Genomic DNA, 18,845 nt, shown 5'->3' with positions numbered 1-18,845 from the left:
ATAATAATAACATAACTTGCCAGAATATTCATCATGTTGAATGTGGGCAGTATTTGGAAGAAGAAGACCATCATAAGACACCTCTCGTGTAGTCCTAACTTTATGACCAACTTTAAGAGATGTCCTAAATTAGGACCACTTTGTGAAACCCACTTAGGACTAAGATATGTCGTAAGACCATCCTAAGACATATCTTAGTCCTAAGACAGCTTTGTGAAACTGGCCCCAGATTCCTGCATTGGATAAATAGATTGACATTACAGAAGACAAGCTATTAAAAATGTTACTGTGACTTTTCAGTCACTGTTCATTGTAGCCCTATATAGAAAACGCACAACAGCATCATAAAAAAATGTAAATATGTTTGTTTTTTCTTTCTCTTTCGTTATTCACATAACATTTAAACGGGTTGTATTTAGCGCTGTATTGTCACGTGATCTAACTGTAGTATGTAACAAATCATATTAAATGACCGAAACATATAATAACATAATACAACAGACCTTTGACCCCTGGAAGTACCTTAATTTGACGTTCATCAAATATCAAATCTACCTGTTTGTTTAAATCATAATGTATTAATTAAAAATAGTATACCATTTTTTCATAACTGTTATTAGTGTAATATACATTCGGACACTATTAAATTCTATTTGTTCCTATAGAACTATCATAAGAAGATGATATCATGAATGAGTTCATAAATAAAACTGCTGCATTACATATTCTGATGAACTGATTCAACAACTTTCATTAACTAGAGGACCACAAGAGACATCAAAATGGTAGGTACACTTAATGTGTTCATATTTATTTTATGTTCAGCAATTTTTTACTCACATATTTACGACAGTAGACCGAACTACTGTTGCTATCGAAATTTCTGTAATGATTAAATATCTACAATTATAATTATTAATTTCCTAAGGTCATTACATATGACACTGAATGACACTTAACAAACGACTCTTCATGTCGAAATATCAGAGGTTAGAACACACGTTTCGGCAAAGCTATGACCAACGGTGAAATTAGCTGCAAACAATCATGATTTCAAACAAGAGTAAACGCAGATGTATATTATTTTTCAAAACTATATGCGGTGCACATGTTCAATATGTATATTATAATTTTTATAAATACCAATGTATGGTTATGAACATTTATAAAGTTATATAAAAAATAAATACATTATAATTTGAAAAATATACGCGCATTCACCTTAAGCGTCGGGAAAACATTCTAGGGCCTTCATAGAGCAAATTGTGTATTTTGCTTTTACGGTATATGCCTTAAATTGTACCATGTGGTGTTCATTGTTTGTTTTACTCGTCCCGAGCATGCATGAATTATTTGCCACTGGACGTTAAGTAACCAACAATCAATGATTATTGTTTGTCTTTGTACGTTGTTTATTTTATTCGGAGAATTAAGAGGTTGGCGGTTGCTGTGGTCTGTTGCCCTGTCCAATATTTTTTATGTATTATCATACTTGTAGATTTTCTCAAGATTTAGTTTGAAACTGTTATAGAAATTTATATTAAAAAGCCAACATCTGGAAAATTCTGTTAAAAAACGAGTAAAATTCATTATAAATTCAGTAATGTTGATACAAAATTTTGATTTTAATAAGTGTTCAAACATACAAAAATATAAGCCAAATATTTACTCAAATCCGAATGTCAAATACACTTAAAATACAGCCAGTGGTGTATATATATGTATTTTCTTTTTACAAGGTTCACGATTGAAATAAAACATACAAATAAGAGGTTTTATTAGAGTATACATCAATGAGACTGAAACCGAGCAATATTATAAAAGAAGAAAAAAGAACATCTATAGAGCATCATACGTATTCAACAATAGAAAAGTATATGCATCTACAGAGGCGGATTTAGGGGAGTGGGTCCGGCTCCCCTTATGGAGCTACATATATGATAAATGCATAGACTTTTTACAAGTATCACTCCAAACGTTGGCTTGCCAGGGAACCCCATCTTTATCAAAATCCTGGATTCGCACCTGATCTATGAAAATATGTTCAGATCTTGATTAACCTGTTTACACTAATAGTAAAAATTTTGAACAGTGACTATCAAAAGACCTAATATCAGTGAAAAAGAAGGTCGCAGATTTTATTGTTGTTTGGCATTCATATATCTTTACCAAATACGAAGAAAGGAACTCATTATTGTTAAAAGAAATCATTTTTATGCAATTATATAATGATTTTTTTTCTATACACTGTATATATTAGCCTCAATTTTGGTTGCCAACACACTACCTAATCGCAGGTTAGAGTCGAAGATTCCCCTCCTTCCTCCGGACTTACTAAATCAAGTCTGTTATGGGTGTAGAGGTGGAAAGGGAGGAGGTGCGAATTTTTGCTTAAATAGAAATGACATTTTCATTTTCTCTTTTTTCTGGCAATCATTATCAAGGGCGCATTTTTGCTATGTGAGTGATAAAACGTTTTCTGTTTATTTTTTTTGAAACACCCATCTCACAGAAAACCTTCAAACTATCTTTAGTTTAGCTTTCATTTTCTGTACGTTAAGACCATGTCAATATGTATAAATCAAAAACGTCTGACTTGATATTGCAGATTAACCTTTATAAAGGTTGAGGTATACTTATAATCCTTGTTGCCCTAAAACAAACGGAATTTTGCGCATCATAAACAATGAAAACTAAAAGACAAAACATGGTGTCGACCTTAAAGATATTTGTAAAGGGTTGTGGGAAAAAGAACGGAGTGACGACTGGCAAAGATGTGTTCTTTAAGAAAAATATTTATATCTTGAAGGTTATAAGAATGTAAACCCTGTATTGGAAAAAATAAATAAATGAAATTTGTGCGACCCTTCCCTCCCCCCAAAAAACCGGAATGTTTTACAGAAATATAGATGTTATTTCTAAATTCTAAATTATCTAGTTGGTACCCGCATGTGATCTTTATTTACGAATACCAGGAACGTTTCATTAATGCCCTTATCGCACCTAGTGGGCCTTGACATTTGTCTTTTATACAAAATATATCGTACATCTTATTCATTTAATCCCGACCAAATAAAGTTGCACAATTATTTATTGATCATTGTCTTATACTCAGATTTTGATAAAGATAATATTGATGTCATCATACATAATAATGTCCTATACAATTCAGATAGTATACCTTATGGTACGATCTAGATTACAGGTAAGTATTCCATGCCCCTATACATAGTCTTACTAGAACACAAAGTTTTTAAAGTACAAATTTTAAGATTTCTGTCTCTTTTTGTACACGGGTGGTCTTTTGTCATGTTCTGGAAATAGCTTGTACAGTTTGTCAGGTTTTTTTTCGCATTTCAAGAACGTAAAAATTTTGAAAAAGAGAGAGTAATGGGCTATCAAAAACCATAAGTCTAATTAAATGACCATGACCAAAACGAATAACGACAAACAGACAAATAATAGTACACACAAACACTACATAGTTCACTAATAGTCGTGTACAAACCATGACAATTGTTGAACGCTTAACAAAGAAAGCGAATGAATTCATTTATCAGAAAAAAAAATAATATAAGAAGTTCTATTGGCTCACAGAATTATCAACATCTAAAGACGATGCAACTTTTGTGTCATTTTGAAGAATTAATTACTTTTTTTTTTTGTTAAAGAGAGGCGAAAGATACCAAAGGGATATTCAAAGTCATAAGTCGAAAACAAACTGACAATGCCATGGCAAAAAACGAAAAACGACGAAAAGACAAACAAACAGTACACAAAATACCACAACATAGTGATCTCAGGTGCTCCAGAAGGGTAAGCAGATCCTGCTCCACATGTGGCACACTTTATTTGAAGTGGATACTATTACAACCATACATATAATATGTTTTTATGTATGGGAATCTATCAGGTTGGAAGTTTAGGGCATACTAGGAATGGATATAATTTTGAGATAACAACAGGTGTCGTTGTGTATTTATTCGAAAATGCATATGTGAACGATTTCGTATTTGTTTTCCATTCACTTCTCTAATGCAAGTATTATGCATTTTACAGAGAGCAAGGATAAGATTAATTTTGGTTTGATAATTATAAGTTTGAAGTTTCATTTGTTTTCTGTTCAAATTCTGTACATAAACTTATGTCTGTTTTCGGTAGGATTTATTACGTTGCTGCAAGACATGTACTCGCAACTAAATTTCTCTGAAATGATTACACATACGGCTGATATTGAGTGTAACAAAGTATGATTTTTGTATATGCAGATTGAGTACCTAAGTATAATTGTGTTCTTTTATTCGAAATTATAAAGTTATGTGTTTTTAACTGAATTTATAATTGATGTTCTTCCGTGTACCAGTGTACCTTCTGTTATTTCACTGATGGTGTAAATAAAGAGAGGGTCAACATATAGGGGAGGATAATAATAAAGGGAAAGGTTCAGTGTTAATTAAAACAACAGTTAACCCAACCACTTTGAAATTCTGTAATATTTACCAGTCCTCGTCAACTATATCTGTATGTTATCCGTCCTTTCATGCATTTGGTGTTGTTGACAGATCTTTAGTTGTCTGTGATACACTTTTTTCACAACTTGTCAGGAATTTGGGCGATTTTGAGCCTGACATATTGTATAAGCATCTGACGATCTATATATTTATCCTTGGTTGCTGGTCTCATTGGGAGTATGCCATACTTAATCTTTTGATCGTTATACACATGTGAATTATGTTTGCATAATTACAAAACTGAAAAGATTGACCATAATCATGATATATTAAAAGGTTAATAATAGTCGGCGTATGTTTTTTCCTTTCGTGTCGTATTCAAACCAAATTTATTACAATTGCATATGTTCTTCATGTATGGACCCTTCAATTTTGTTGATTAAATCAAATATACAGCAAAGTACATATAATTTAGATGAAGGAAAATTTATATGTAGTGCTTGAGATTTTGTATACATATGAAAAATATTTTGATTTAACAATCAGTACATAGTTTCCATAATAATATAGGTACTTCAAAACCTTTAAAGTGTTTATGCTAATGTTAATCAATCATTTGATATTTAATCTTGTACACAAGAGGTCAATATGATTTTATTGTAACATGTATTTTATTTGTCCATTTAAATCTTTTGTTGGAACTTAGTACATGTGAAGATCTCAAATACAGTCTATCAAATCAATGTTTTAATATAGGCAACCTTACAAAGCGCCGCAACGCTGCACAGTAAACGTGAACATGATCGAAAAGAATAAGTCTGAAATTTGGCATTATGGGTTTAACAATCTTTATACTTTCTGCACCGTTTAATTATATATAAAATAAACAATATCTTAAAATACGAAATTTTTGCTTTTTAAAAATATTAACATTTTCAAATTCTTGATGTGAAATTTCATAAATGGGTTTCGTAAAAAAATAACCTGCTATCCAGTTATTGAAACTTATAGTCCTACATCTTGTCGATATTTTGACATTATATAAAGTTATAGTTTTCTCTGACTGCTTATGGCGTCTTTACACTAAATCTGTTGGCGGTGTACTGATTGATATTTTAGTCTTGGATAACATGGTTTATTTATTAGTTGAAATAGGGCTTTGCAATTATAGCTTTCAGTATAACTTTAAGTAATTTTAGATCGATACTTTGTGTCTTTTGACTTTTCTGTTATTGTTTTTGTGCTTAGTGTCGATCTGATGAATCAAGCCCTTTTCAACCAATTTTTACACTTTATTCTAATGTTGCATTTTACATTTCTGTCCCAGTTTTTTTTTCTTGTTTTTAAGGGGTTGATTTTTGAAACCCGCCACATTCTGTGTGTGCCTTTTTAAACCAAGGAGTCTGTAATCAAGTGGTTGTCGTCGGTTGTAGTTGTTTTTGCTTATTGTTGTAGTATAAAACGGTTGTTGGTTTTCCCTTTTGAATTTTCTCAATTTTGTCCATGCCGAGGCCTTTTGTAACTAGCTATACGGTACGAGTTTTTTCTCATTCAGGGGTACGGCCGTACGATGACTTGTAGTTGCTCACACCTTTGTCATTTAGTCTTTAATGGCTGGTATTCTCAAAGGCAATCAAACCACGTCTCCTTATTTTTAGATCACCTGGCCTAAAATTTTTGCGTTTTTGCCTAATATCGGAAAAACTATTATAGATAGATAGAAACTTAAATTAGCAAAAATGATCAGCAAGACTTGATCTTCAAAAAAGTTAAATAGCCGAAATCATCAGTCGACTCCTTGTAGGAGTACTTGTTCTTAAATGCCGATTTTTACCAATATTTTACATTTTTGACTACTATCTTCAAAAATAAAAGATAGATGGACACTTAAAATAGCAAAAATGAACAGCAACTTGCTAAAAATAAGGTGACGTGGTTTGATTGCCTTTGAGAATACCAGCCATTAAAGACTAAATGACAAAGGTGTGAGCAACTAGCCAAGACAAGATCTACAAATTAGTAAAATTTTTGTCGAAATTGTTGGTTTACAGTTAACAGAAAAAAATTTCAGCAATACAAGATCAACAAAAAAAAAAGATTTTTGTCATGAATTCTCTTCAAGTCCACAATGTTGGAGAGAGTACATTGTTGAAGATGTTCATAGACCCAGGTGAGCGACACAGGCTCTTTAGAGCCTCCAGTTATATTAACACAATAAATATTAAATTATATGTATAAATGTTCAGTTTGTCAAATATTTGCATAACAAATCCAAGAGAAACAGCCCAATAAAACTTTGATTGAGAAGTTAATAAAATCCTTAGTTAGATTTAAGAAAACTAAACCCTAGGTTTTTTTTTAAATATCAAGTCAGCAAAAAGGACTCGTTCAGTCATGCAGAAGGAATATACTGTCAAGGACGAAAGTAGTCTGGTATTTCAAACTAATTTATTCTTTTTGTTCAACTTTCAAATATTGATTGTAATAAAACAATAAAAGAGAGACACTTAAACACACTATTCATTAAATACAAATTTCACTTTTTAAATGACCGAATACTATAAACTTTGATGCTTTTAACCTTTTCACACACCGGTTACTTATCCATATAAAGTATAAATCAAGCAAGAACAAGCTTGATCAATACAGTGTGTGAAATTTCAATGATCAGGCTTAATGTTAGAACATGGATGTTACACCGATATGGTTTTTAACTAAGAGATGATGCTGGGTCGATTATAAGTAAATACCAAACACGACACATCAATTAAGTTTACAGTAGATCGACAAATGACTATCAGCACGCTAAGTGTTAATAACTAATTATTATTCACATTTATTTCATTTGATATCGAATACCTGAACGTGATATGTACATCAAGGACTCTTGGATGATTAAAAGCAATTGCTTTTTTGAAAAGTAAGTTTATGGTACATTGTATCGATACACGAACAGTTAAAGGGAGCATGCTGGTTAAAGTTTGGTGGGAAAATAGAGTTAATGAAAATAAATATGTCACTCATAAAGAAAAAGGTAGGTCATTGAGTATATCTAAAATTTCGGTAAATTATATCTAAAATGTGCAATAAACGTTTTCTGCAGTTTTGTACAGTTTTCTGACTCTTCAACTTATATTGCATTTAAACAGCATGAAGAACTTTTTCCTTTTTTTCAGGTTGAGAACTTGACGCCAGAACAAATTCAAGGTAAGCGACAAAAGTGAATAGTACTGACACTGTGTTTTATTCTTGAAAAAAACAATCATAACACGCACTTTCCTAAACGTAAAGCAAAACTAACAACGCTTTTATTGCAAAAGTTTCAAAGTCACAATGAGGCTTTTAACATGGAACCAGGGCTCACATATGAATGCGTGTTCAAGACGACCCTAACACCAGTTTGAGTGGAACTTTATTGCAACCGTGCATTGAAGACCACAGTTGCTGGGAAAAAAACTGTCATAAATCTTATAAATCTTATAAAATATAAACAGAAACAATCCAAACATTTGGACTACCTCAGGGCCAATCATAATATATGTTGGATAACTTGGAAGGAAGTAATGCATACTGAATAAGGCAGATAAGTCATGTTGGCTGTATTGCAAATTCCATTCGATAAACAAACGGGGAAAAAGGGGAAAATGAATAAGTATACATGAAAAGTTATCTCAAGAATTAATACGTCTTGACTGTAGAAATATTGAGCATTGACGTCTGGTGCACTATATATACATATAAAACAGTTATCTTAAAAATAAAAGCGTTACCAATGTAAAAATATATACACCTAAAGCAGATGTTCTTTGTGTAGTTTTCTTTTTCTGCAGTAGAATAAGCAACGATGCACAGTTCATCTCAACTAAATAATGTACTTATATTTCGGCTAACCGATCGAAAAAAAAACTGGAATTGAGTCAAACATCACCAACTAATACCAACAAAAAATATAATTTATATTTAATATTCCTGCAATATGAGCATACAACATTTTTTTCTTTATTCGTCGTTATGACTGTTGCTTCAAGATTAAATTTGTTTCTTAAGTTTATATATGTAGACATCTGAGCATAAGAAAAAAATGACACAGAAGTAAAAGCACTGACTCTCGTTATAAGGAAGTATCTTAGTATTTCGCAGTACGGCTGTCATTATATCAACATGCTAATTTATTTTACCATATTTCACCTAAAAATAGCAAAATCTTTGTATTATTAAAAGATTGATAATTTATTTTTGCAGAATATCGCGAAGCATTTAAAATGTTTGATAAGGATGGCGATGGTACCATAACAACAAAAGAACTTGGAACAATTATGAGGTCATTAGGTCAAAACCCAACGAATCAGGAGTTAGAAGATATGGTTAATGAGGTTGACGTTGATGGTAAGAAGTAAACAGATTAGTGCAGCGGCTACAAGCATATTTCAGACGAATTGTGCACATCCTGCTACAAGCATGAAATTTCGCATAGACCTTCCTCAACTATTACTCTTTTATATCAGATAGGGAGGCATTTGAAAAAAATGTCTCACTTCCGGTAAAATCCAAAATGGCGGACATCATACTTTAATCAGCCCAATATCGATGGCTAGTATGTGAAAAGGTGTTATTATCATGCTACTATCATAATATTTGGTACAAACCTTTGTTATGTACTACTTTTGGATATATTATATAGATTAGATCTCTTCAAAAACCCTACTTCCGATAAAATCCAACATTGCGGACATTGTACTAAAACAAGCTTTTTTTTAGGGAGGGTAATTGAAATGTGTTTTAACGTATTGCTACTATCATTACATTGTGCAGGAACCTTTCTTTGGTGCTTCTCATGGACACAATGTATAAGCCATATGTCTTTAAAACCCTTACTTCCGGTAATATCCAAAATGGCGGACATAGAAATATCAAATTTTTACTTTAATATTCAACTTTTTTCAAAATGTAAAGAAAATGTTTTTTTTTTGTGCTGGTCCTTAAACTTTTGGTCTTAAGTTATCCTCAAAACCACTAATTCTATCCTGTTGTAAATGTTTAAATACAAAGTTAACACTTCAGGTAAAAAAATATCAAAGATGAGTCCTCAATCCATATCTTCGATGTAGAGTTTTGGATAGATTGATTAAACAAAATAAAATCACTAATAAAAGTACTAAAATATTTTTAAAGTTACTACTATTTGGCCAAAAATACATGTATATTCACACTCACCACCACATGCACACAAAGCAGTGCACGGGAGACCCGATTTTCCACATTAACAACGACCACGGCATCCTTTCTTACATCCACAATGTACAAGCTTCTGACAAAATGATGAGGCCTCAGAAAGAGTTTTTTTTAAAAGTGATCCTCTTTGTCCCTTCGCCATCCATTAGCGCCTGGACTGGGTAGCATAAGAGCCAATTCCAAGCTCGCCCCCCTTAACACCTGCCTTAGTATATTGCACGTTTAACATGCTGGAAAAGACTAGACCAAGTTGAGGGAATAGCCTCAATTAGCCTTCCCTTTTGCGCAAATAGTTATTTTCTTGCTTCGTTAACCATGTTAACCCCATCTGATAAGTTTGTGCGATTTTACAGTTAAACCCCGGTGATTTAGGCTGATCAATCATCATTCCTTGTGTTAAAGTCCCATCTTCAAATGCCATTAATGTCTCCCACGCAGTCTTTTTTTCCTTTTCAAGCGAACATAGAACCGTATCACAACCGGTTAAGGCTTGGAGCACAATAAGTCTGTGTGATCACTCATTGCCTAGTGCATTTGAAAGGTCATTGATTGACATTTATCCAAAACGTTTTGCCCTCCCAAACACAATCCATAGTTCGTCTACCCAAATGTCACGGAATAGCGAAATAGTAATGACAGCATCATCAGTAACGACTGTTCGAATCATGACTCGTTTGAGTTCGTGTTTCACTGCATCAGACACATGCACCATGCTTCTAGTGTCAGCCTCTTAATGCGAACATGGTGCTAAACTTGAAATACTTCACGTGGTGGATAAGATAGAATATCCTGAGCATTTGTTGCTACAAGTACCATACGCATCCAAGACTTCTTCCACTCCTGTAACAGTTTTAAAGTATTTTTTAAGGTATGACATAATACCCTATCAGCATACTCGTTATTAAACACCTTGAAACAGTAACAACAGTGAATGTAGTCTCGGATGCGTACATAGACAATACCGGTAGTTTACAGGCTGCTTCAAGAAGCAAGAGCTACATTTAGGGGAAAGGGAATACACAGGCGAATCCAGGGTCAAAACAAATTCCTCAAAATTGGCAAAGTTTTCTGAGAGATGACGACAATAATAAAGAACTTTTTAGTTTTCATTCACAGCAGATTGCTCAATAGATTTTGAGGAAAATGTAGTTGTAGCAACAAATGCTGAGGATGTTCTGTGTTATCCACCACATGATGATGTTTCAAGTTTAGCACCATGTTCACATGAAGAGGCTGACACTAGAATCAAGATGCATGTGTCTGATGCAGTGAAACACAGACTTAACTGAGTCATGACCCGAACAGTCGATACTGATGTTGTTGTAATTGCTGTTTCGCTATTCCGTGTCATAGGAGCAGACGAACTTTGGCTTGCATTTGGAAGTGGGAAAAGCTTTAGATATATATCTATCCATGACCTTTCAAATGCACTAGGCATTGAGAGATTACACGTTTGCTGGAAAAGGAACTGCGTTGGTGACATGGATGGCGTTTGAAGATGTGACTTTATCATTTAGAATGATGATTGATCAGCCAACATCACCAGATATGGATTTGATAATGTCATTGATAAAACGATAAGTGGTTTTGTTGTAAGATCGAACAAATTTATCAGATGGGGTTAACGAAGCAAGAAAACATGTGTTTTTGGAAGAGGAAAGACTTATTGAGGCTATTCCCACGACTCGGTCTAGTCTTTTTCAGCATGTAAAACGTGCAATATACCATGGCGGGTGCGAATGAGTAACAAGCTTTGAATTGGTTCCAATGCTAGCTAGTCCAGACGCTTATGAATGGCGAAGGGAAAAATATAATCCATGGGAACCCTTTTGGACAACTCTTTGTGAGGCCTCTTCATCTTATCAGGAGCTTGTACATTGGATGTAAAAGACAATTTCACGGTCTTTGTACATGTGGAAAATCAGCTCTCCGATTGTGAATAAACATGTATTTGCGGCCATAAATTAGTAATTCAAAAGATGTTTTATTACTTAAGTGATTTTATTTTGTTTTAATCAATCTATCCAAAACTCTACATCGAAGATATGGATTGAGGACTCATCTTTGAAATTTACGCCATATTGGTTTTTTTTACCTGAAGTGTTAACTTTGTATTTAAACATTTACAGTTGAATAGATTTAGTGGTTTTGAGGATAACTTACAGCCAAAAATTAAATGACCAGCACAAAAAAAACATTTTCTTGACATTTTGTAAAAAAATTAATATTAAAATAAAAATTTTATATTTCTATGTCCGCCATATTGGATATCACCGGAAGTAGGGGTTTTAAAGACATATGTCCTATAAATTGTATCCATGAGAAGCACCAAAGAAAGGTTCCTGCACAATATAATGATAGAAGCAATACTTTAAAACACATATCAATTACCCTCCCTAAAAATAAGCTTATTTTAGTACAATGTCCGCCATGTTCGATTTTACCGGAAGTAGGGTTTTTGAAGACATCTAATCTATATAATATATCCAAAAGTAGTACATAACAAAGGTTTGTACCAAATATTATGATAGTAGCTTGATAATAACACCTTTTCACATACTAGCCATCGATATTGGGCTGATTTAAGTATGATGTCCGCCATTTTGGATTTTACCGGAAGTGGTTTTTTTTTTTCACATGCCTCCCTATCTGATATAAAAGAGTAATAGTTGAGGAAGGTCTATGCCAAATTTCATGCTTGTAGCAGGATGTGCACAATTTTTCACAAAGCCGCCGTACTAGATCTAGGAATGGGTTTTTGACTGATTACTTCTGTTTACTAAATCTTGATTTGTACCATTCAGTTAAACTCAGAACAAAAGACAGCGTAGTCAATGCAATAAACAACTTACTAAAGCTTACAAAATTATATTCTTGACTCTTCAGGAAACATGATTTCTGTCCAGTTCAGTCCAGTGCCGGTATGCGATTCCAATATTTACATGTGCAGCATTTTTATGTTTGTCTTGCCCCTGTTGCCATTTTGACATATCTTTGAACAACAGAACATTGAATACTAATTCTATTTGTTTGAAGAACTTGCACCTCCTACAGTTATAGGGAATCTTTAATTACATGTTTGAATCTTTAAAGGCTGTTTTCTCATTCTGATGTCCAATGTCTGTTTTTCTTCTTTCTTCATTGTATAATTAGCACAGAATAGATCGACGCAACGTATGGTGACGATTTATGAGCGCCAAAACCATAAAGTAGCCTGGGACCATGGCCCAATATCTATTTTTCATTCTACTGTCAACCAGTGAGCCATGATCCAGGCTTTACCAATAAGGACATAAACACTGGTTAGACAAAACCTAGTCAGGTCAGCTATGCCGGAGGAATATAATTGATAATTTTAAATGTGGGATAAACATCTATAAAACACTAACCATATATCAAAACAAAACCAGAAATGAATACAGTGACTATGAAGAATTTGTTTTTTTCCAGATATTTAAAATAGAAACGAACTAAGCACCAGGGGACTGTAATTCCGTGATTTTCGTTGGTAACTCTCTATCATATTTGTTTTCCGTTTATTGATTTCTTATTAGTAAAATAGAACACACACGCGACATCGCGGCTCCGTGACTGAATTAAGTACCTACACCTTATTTTCAGCCTGGATTTTCAGTATTCGTATTTTCATTTGATAAAGTCATGCTGATTAAAAGGTGCACCGTTTTCTCTGCTTTTAAAATCTTTCTGTTTGAACCCGTCATGGTTTTCTTGCTACAATACAGTAGTGGTACTCCAGATAGTGGAGGGACGAATAAAGCAAGAACTACAACCGTAAACTACATGTGACATAATCTATTGGTATCGGTATCTGATTCGACCCGGAAGTTGCTTATCATATGTGGAAAACAAATGGGCCTGGAATGGTGTAATTTTAATCAACACCATTGTCCTATAGTAGTTATATATAAAGTTGAATTCTTTGATTCGACGTTTATGCGTCATGCCGGCTAACAATTTGGACCTCGTTATTTTAGTAGTATAGATAAGGTCGTTGGTTTTCTCGTTTGAATTGTTTCACATTTTGTCATGCCGTGGCATTTTATAGCTTATTATAAGGGATGGGTTTTGTTCATTGTTGAAGGTCGAACGGTGGCATTTGGTCTCTGGTGGTAAGTTGCCTAATTGGCAACCATATCTCCGTATTTTTATAACTGAATATCCATATTTTATAAGACCATCATAATTATGAAATAGTCCTGAAATAGGTATCACATGATCATTGACTATTATGACAAATTCATTCAGTTGTGTCACTGATTACAAATACCGTTGTAATATATTATATAAACAAAGTCAATATTCAATACCCATACCTTAAAATACAAAAGAAAATGATCGGCTTATCACTTGTAAACATGTCATGACAGTATAATTGTTTTGTTATAAAGAAAATATTAAAAGCCGTAAGGGGGAAACATTTGTTTAATTTCTTACATTTGTTTTACGTGAAATAAGAATTGCAAGTGACTTTACAAGTTAAACATTTAGAATATGCTTACATGTTAAACGGTTGGATACAGAACTATGGAAGGTACTGCATTTATATTTTCAATTGAAAATCAGTTAGATAACATAATTAACATTAATTTTGTTAAGATACATTTTGTATTCTGTACCTTTTTCAGGAAACGGTGAAATAGATTTTGAGGAGTTCGTTATGATGATGTCAAAAAAAGTTCAAGACGCTGACACTGAGAAAGAACTTAAGGAAGCATTTAGTGTTTTTGATCAAGATGGAGATGGGTTTATAAATACAAAAGAACTAAAACAGGTGATGGCTAATTTAGGAGAGGATTTAGCAGACGAAGATGTAATGGCTATGATAAAGGAAGCAGACAAAGACGGAGATGGCAAGATTAATTTTTCAGGTAAAAAAATAATTTTGTAAAATGTTAATTGCAATTTTGTTCATAAAATGAATGGTCATCGTAGATAAACATATCTTGTTTCAGAAAGGAACACTTTAAACTTTGATAAAAAACACTCAGATTATAACAAAAAGTTTTCTTAAAAATGGCATCGTCAATATACTTGCATATTATATAAACTATATTTAATTATCAATTGACTGTTTACCCTTTTCTTGGAACAAACAATGTCCTCTTCTCGGTGACGTGTTCCTCAATACGTATGCAACAGACTATTTTTAATGTCGTTTTGATTTTCTGTGACTTTGGTTTGCTGTCTCTTTGATTTGTAACCAATGTTTCCTTTTGCTTCATATTCATGCAATGGCTTTTCAAGAATAATACAATTAAGTTTGCATCATCCATTTACTTTACGTTCCGCAAATAACATATTGAAAATATATTTTCATTGAGTAATTCATTGTTGGCGATCGTGTTCATTTCAATTGCTTCATTGGGGTTATAGTAAGAGATTACACATATCAATAAGTTCTGTCTATACATTGATTTATACCTTGAAATCGACAGTGAATGGTCAGTGGGTAACTAGTTTAACGACAAAAAAATGACTTCATGTTTCTCATTGTGAACATACACAAACCATATTTAAGTTGCATCATTTCTGGAGTACTTGCATATGGCGTATTAATATCTCTCCCTTGCGTTTTGAGGATTTTGTCAATAGTTGGTGGAACTAACAGGGAATCCACTGAACCAAGGGTTCTTAGGTCAAGCTGAATGTTATCAATAGTTGGTGCTACTAACAGGGAAGCCACTGTACCAAGGGTTCTTAGGTCAAGCTGAATGTTGTCAATAGTTGGTGCTACTAACAGGGAAGCCACTGAACCAAGGGTTCTTAGGTCAATCTGGATGTTGTCAATAGTTGGTGCTACTAACAGGGAATCTACTGAACCAAGGGTTCTTAGGTCAAGCTGAATGTTGTCAATAGTTGGTGCTACTAACAGGGAAGCCACTGAACCAAGGGTTCTTAGGTCAAGCTGGATGTTGTCAATAGTTTGTGCTACTAACAGGGAAGCCACTGAACCAAGGGTTCTTAGGTCAAGCTGAATGTTGTCAATAGTTGGTGCTACTAACAGGGAAGCCACTGAACCAAGGGTTCTTAGGTCAAGCTGAATGTTGTCAATAGTTGGTGCTACTAACAGGGAAGCCACTGAACCAAGGGTTCTTAGGTCAAGCTGAATGTTGTCAATAGTTGTTGTTACTAACAGGGAAGCCACTGAACCAAGGGTTCTTAGGTCAAGCTGAATGTTGTCAATAGTTGGTGCTACTAACCGGGAAGCCACTGAACCAAGTGTTCTTAGGTCAAGCTGAATGTTGTCAATAGTTGGTACTACTAATAGGGAATCCACTGAACCAAAGGTTCTTAGGTCAAGTTTAATGTTATCAATAGTTGGTGCTACTAACAGGGAAGCCACTGAACCAAGGGTTCTTAGGTCAAGCTGAATGTTGTCAATAGTTGGTGCTACTAACAGGGAAGCCACTGAACCAAGGGTTCTTAGGTCAAGCTGAATGTTGTCAATAGTTGGTGCTACTAACAGGGAAGACACTGAACCAAGGGTTCTTAGGTCAAGCTGAATGTTGTCAATAGTTGGTGCTACTAACAGGGAATCTACTGAACCAAGGGTTCTTAGGTCAAGCTGAATGTTGTCAATAGTTGGTTTTACTAACAGGGAAGCCACTGAACCAAGGGTTCTTAGGTCAAGCTGAATGTTGTCAATAGTTGTTGCTACTAACAGGGAAGCCACTGAACCAAGGGTTCTTAGGTCAAGCTGAATGTTGTCAATAGTTGGTACTACTAACAGGGAAGCCACTGAACCAAGGGTTCTTATGTCAAGCTGGATGTTGTCAATAGTTGGTGCTACTAACAGGGAAGCCACTGAACCAAGGGTTCTTAGGTCAAGCTGGATGTTGTCAATAGTTGGTGCTACTAACAGGGAAGCCACTGAACCAAGGGTTCTTAGGTCAAGCTGAATGTTTGGTTTGAGCGTTCCTGATTATGGTGAATCCAATAAAATCGCTTTGGACGCACGAAAAGTGTGTTTTTCTCACTGAAATAATTACTTCGAATAAAGTATAACAAAAACACCGGACTCAAAGGTAAATGCAAATTGGTTGAAGTCCATTAAAACGGACAAAATTCGTCATAATGGTTATTGTTCACGAATTCACATCTTTTTTTAATTTGATATGTGCCTTAAATGTACTAATGTCAAAACTAAGTCTAGCTGTTTTTTATTCTTTATGTGGTGCTTTAACAAAAAAATTACCAAAGTACTCACGAATAAGTCTTGTTTGTACGTTGCGTTGGACATGACATTTCTGTATTTATTCTTTTTTCATAAGTTTTTATTTTGCTTGTATAGTTATCTGTTTGTGGTTTATTTTTACCATATTCATTTAGGGAATATAGGAGCATTTTGTTTATGTAGCCCATACCACCGTTTTTTAACTTGTGAACCATTTTTGCCGTGCATAATGTATAAGTACGCAGTCACGTTTATTTTGATAGTAGATATATAGTAGTAAACAAATAAAATGGGATATTTATTGTAAATTTTATTCCCGAATTTGGAACCTTTTCTTACAGGCATATACTTTCTGAATGTTTTCGTAAAATACTAGTAACCGATATTTTCAATGCAAAATACAGGCACAATACAAAATTTCGAAAACCACGTCAACCTAAATGTTAGATTTCTTGGCAGGAAATACTGTATGAAAAGAGCAAGTAGTTCGGGTTAACTGCATATCAATTCCGATACCAGTAAACCAACTGGCCAAAAGTGAGAAAATGAAGCAGTATACATATAAGAAGTTATTTGAAGAATTAAAAAAAAGCATTCACCATTCATCCCGCACTTATGATGGCTACTAACTGTGATAAGTACATAAGAGGGAGTACCTATAAACAAGGGTAACATGAATCAAGGAGCAATTGCAACAACTCTTAATTAAGGACGACTGTTAGGCTGTATGCACAACGTCGTCAAAGTGAGGACGTTGGCTCCGAATTTCAAAGTTTATTTGATTGATTGCTGTCATCAAGGTAGTTTATTTGAACTGAAATGAATGTCACACAAGTTGGAAGTTTGGTGAGCTGTAAACCTGGCTAAACCTACAATTTTATTCGAAAGTGCCTGTTCCGTGACAATATTATGAAAAACAATCTAAATTGTTCCAATGAGGAAAGTCTGAAGGGATTTAACAAGTAGCTAGTATAATATTTTGAAATTGAATTTTGGATATACCTTAGATTTTAGTACATTTTTAATATGGGACATTAAATGAAATATGAACTGAAATGCAGTTATTGACATACATATACCTAATATCATATATGTTTATTTTGTAGAATTCTTTTATATGATGACATGCGATGAACTAAAGTAATTAGATCGCATGAAACAACTAGAGGCAGCAATATTATTGAACGATTTGTTTAAATTATGAATGAAGATGTAAAAAATGTAATCAATAGATTGAGTCTCACATTTAAATTGTTTAATGTGTTTAAATGTATTTGTGAAACGAAGTTGTTTTAATGTCAACATTGTTTGCTAAATATACATAATCGTTTGCATATTTGAAACAGACATTGAATTATTTGTAAAATTGTGTATGCATTTTTGTTTGTATATTCAATATCGTTGTTTTAAATCGCTGTTAGTCTGTTTTATTAATTGCGTGAACCCCTGAGGGTTCACGCATATTTATTAGTTAGAAATATGGTATAGTCTATGGAGGAATATTCGGAAGCTAAATTATTTTTCATTCGGAACACCTATTCATTTTATCTGTAATTAGCTTCCTGCAATTAAGAGCACCTCCATACAGTGTATCTGAGATATTTAAAACATGACAATAAAGAATTTTCACAGATCGCTAATTCACTTATCTGATATATGATAATAAACAATCTATAGATCCTTTTCAAACATGTATATTTATTGTAAAGCTACATTTTAAGCATTGCAAGGGTTAACTGACTTGAGCAAAGTTGACAGTTCCCTTTGATAAACAAGTGAAAGTTAAATGGTCAAGATTTAATTATAACGACCTATGGTATCAAACATCTGTGTCAAGATATTCACAGAGCGATATTTTAAAATAGTGCTGTGGTTTCTTCATAGTGAGTTATAGTGGGCTTTGGGATTTGATTTGTAACAATAAAATCATTATGCACACTTGTCATTTTGACAAATCAGATAAAAAA

The 18,845-nt window shown here is 33.6% G+C and overlaps 1 protein-coding gene and 1 long non-coding RNA gene across 3 annotated transcripts; both read left to right on the top strand.

The window, feature by feature from the left end:
* The first annotated feature begins 580 nt into the window (after positions 1-580).
* On the top strand, positions 581-18,293 carry LOC127732654 (calmodulin-A-like). 2 transcript variants are annotated; one of them, XM_052241770.1, is made up of 5 exons: positions 581-785; positions 7,628-7,658; positions 8,694-8,837; positions 14,330-14,572; positions 17,985-18,293. In XM_052241770.1, the coding sequence occupies exons 1-5, from the start codon at positions 783-785 to the stop codon at positions 18,020-18,022; spliced, it is 459 nt and encodes a 152-aa protein (XP_052097730.1). In that variant the 5' UTR covers positions 581-782; the 3' UTR covers positions 18,023-18,293. The 2 variants fall into 2 exon arrangements, with proteins under 2 accessions (XP_052097730.1, XP_052097731.1); XM_052241771.1 differs by lacking the exon at positions 581-785 and adding an exon at positions 7,307-7,371.
* Positions 14,581-17,977, top strand: LOC127732655 (uncharacterized). The gene is made up of 3 exons (XR_007996367.1): positions 14,581-15,471; positions 15,670-15,801; positions 16,198-17,977. It is a non-coding gene; the product is annotated as an uncharacterized LOC127732655 (long non-coding RNA).
* Positions 18,294-18,845: the final 552 nt, after the last annotated feature.

Source organism: Mytilus californianus, unplaced genomic scaffold, assembly GCF_021869535.1.
Source record: "Mytilus californianus isolate M0D057914Y unplaced genomic scaffold, xbMytCali1.0.p SCAF_26, whole genome shotgun sequence".
Lineage (NCBI taxonomy): Eukaryota > Metazoa > Mollusca > Bivalvia > Mytilida > Mytilidae > Mytilus > Mytilus californianus.
The sequence above is the reverse complement of the archived record's forward strand: the minus strand, read 5'-3'. Positions and strand labels throughout refer to the sequence as shown.

Excerpts from the sequence above, each read along its gene's own strand:
- LOC127732654 (XM_052241770.1), top strand. Across the intron at positions 7,659-8,693 it reads GACGCCAGAACAAATTCAAG|AATATCGCGAAGCATTTAAA; the intron begins GTAAGCGACAAA and ends TTATTTTTGCAG. Across the intron at positions 14,573-17,984 it reads TGGCAAGATTAATTTTTCAG|AATTCTTTTATATGATGACA; the intron begins GTAAAAAAATAA and ends TTTATTTTGTAG.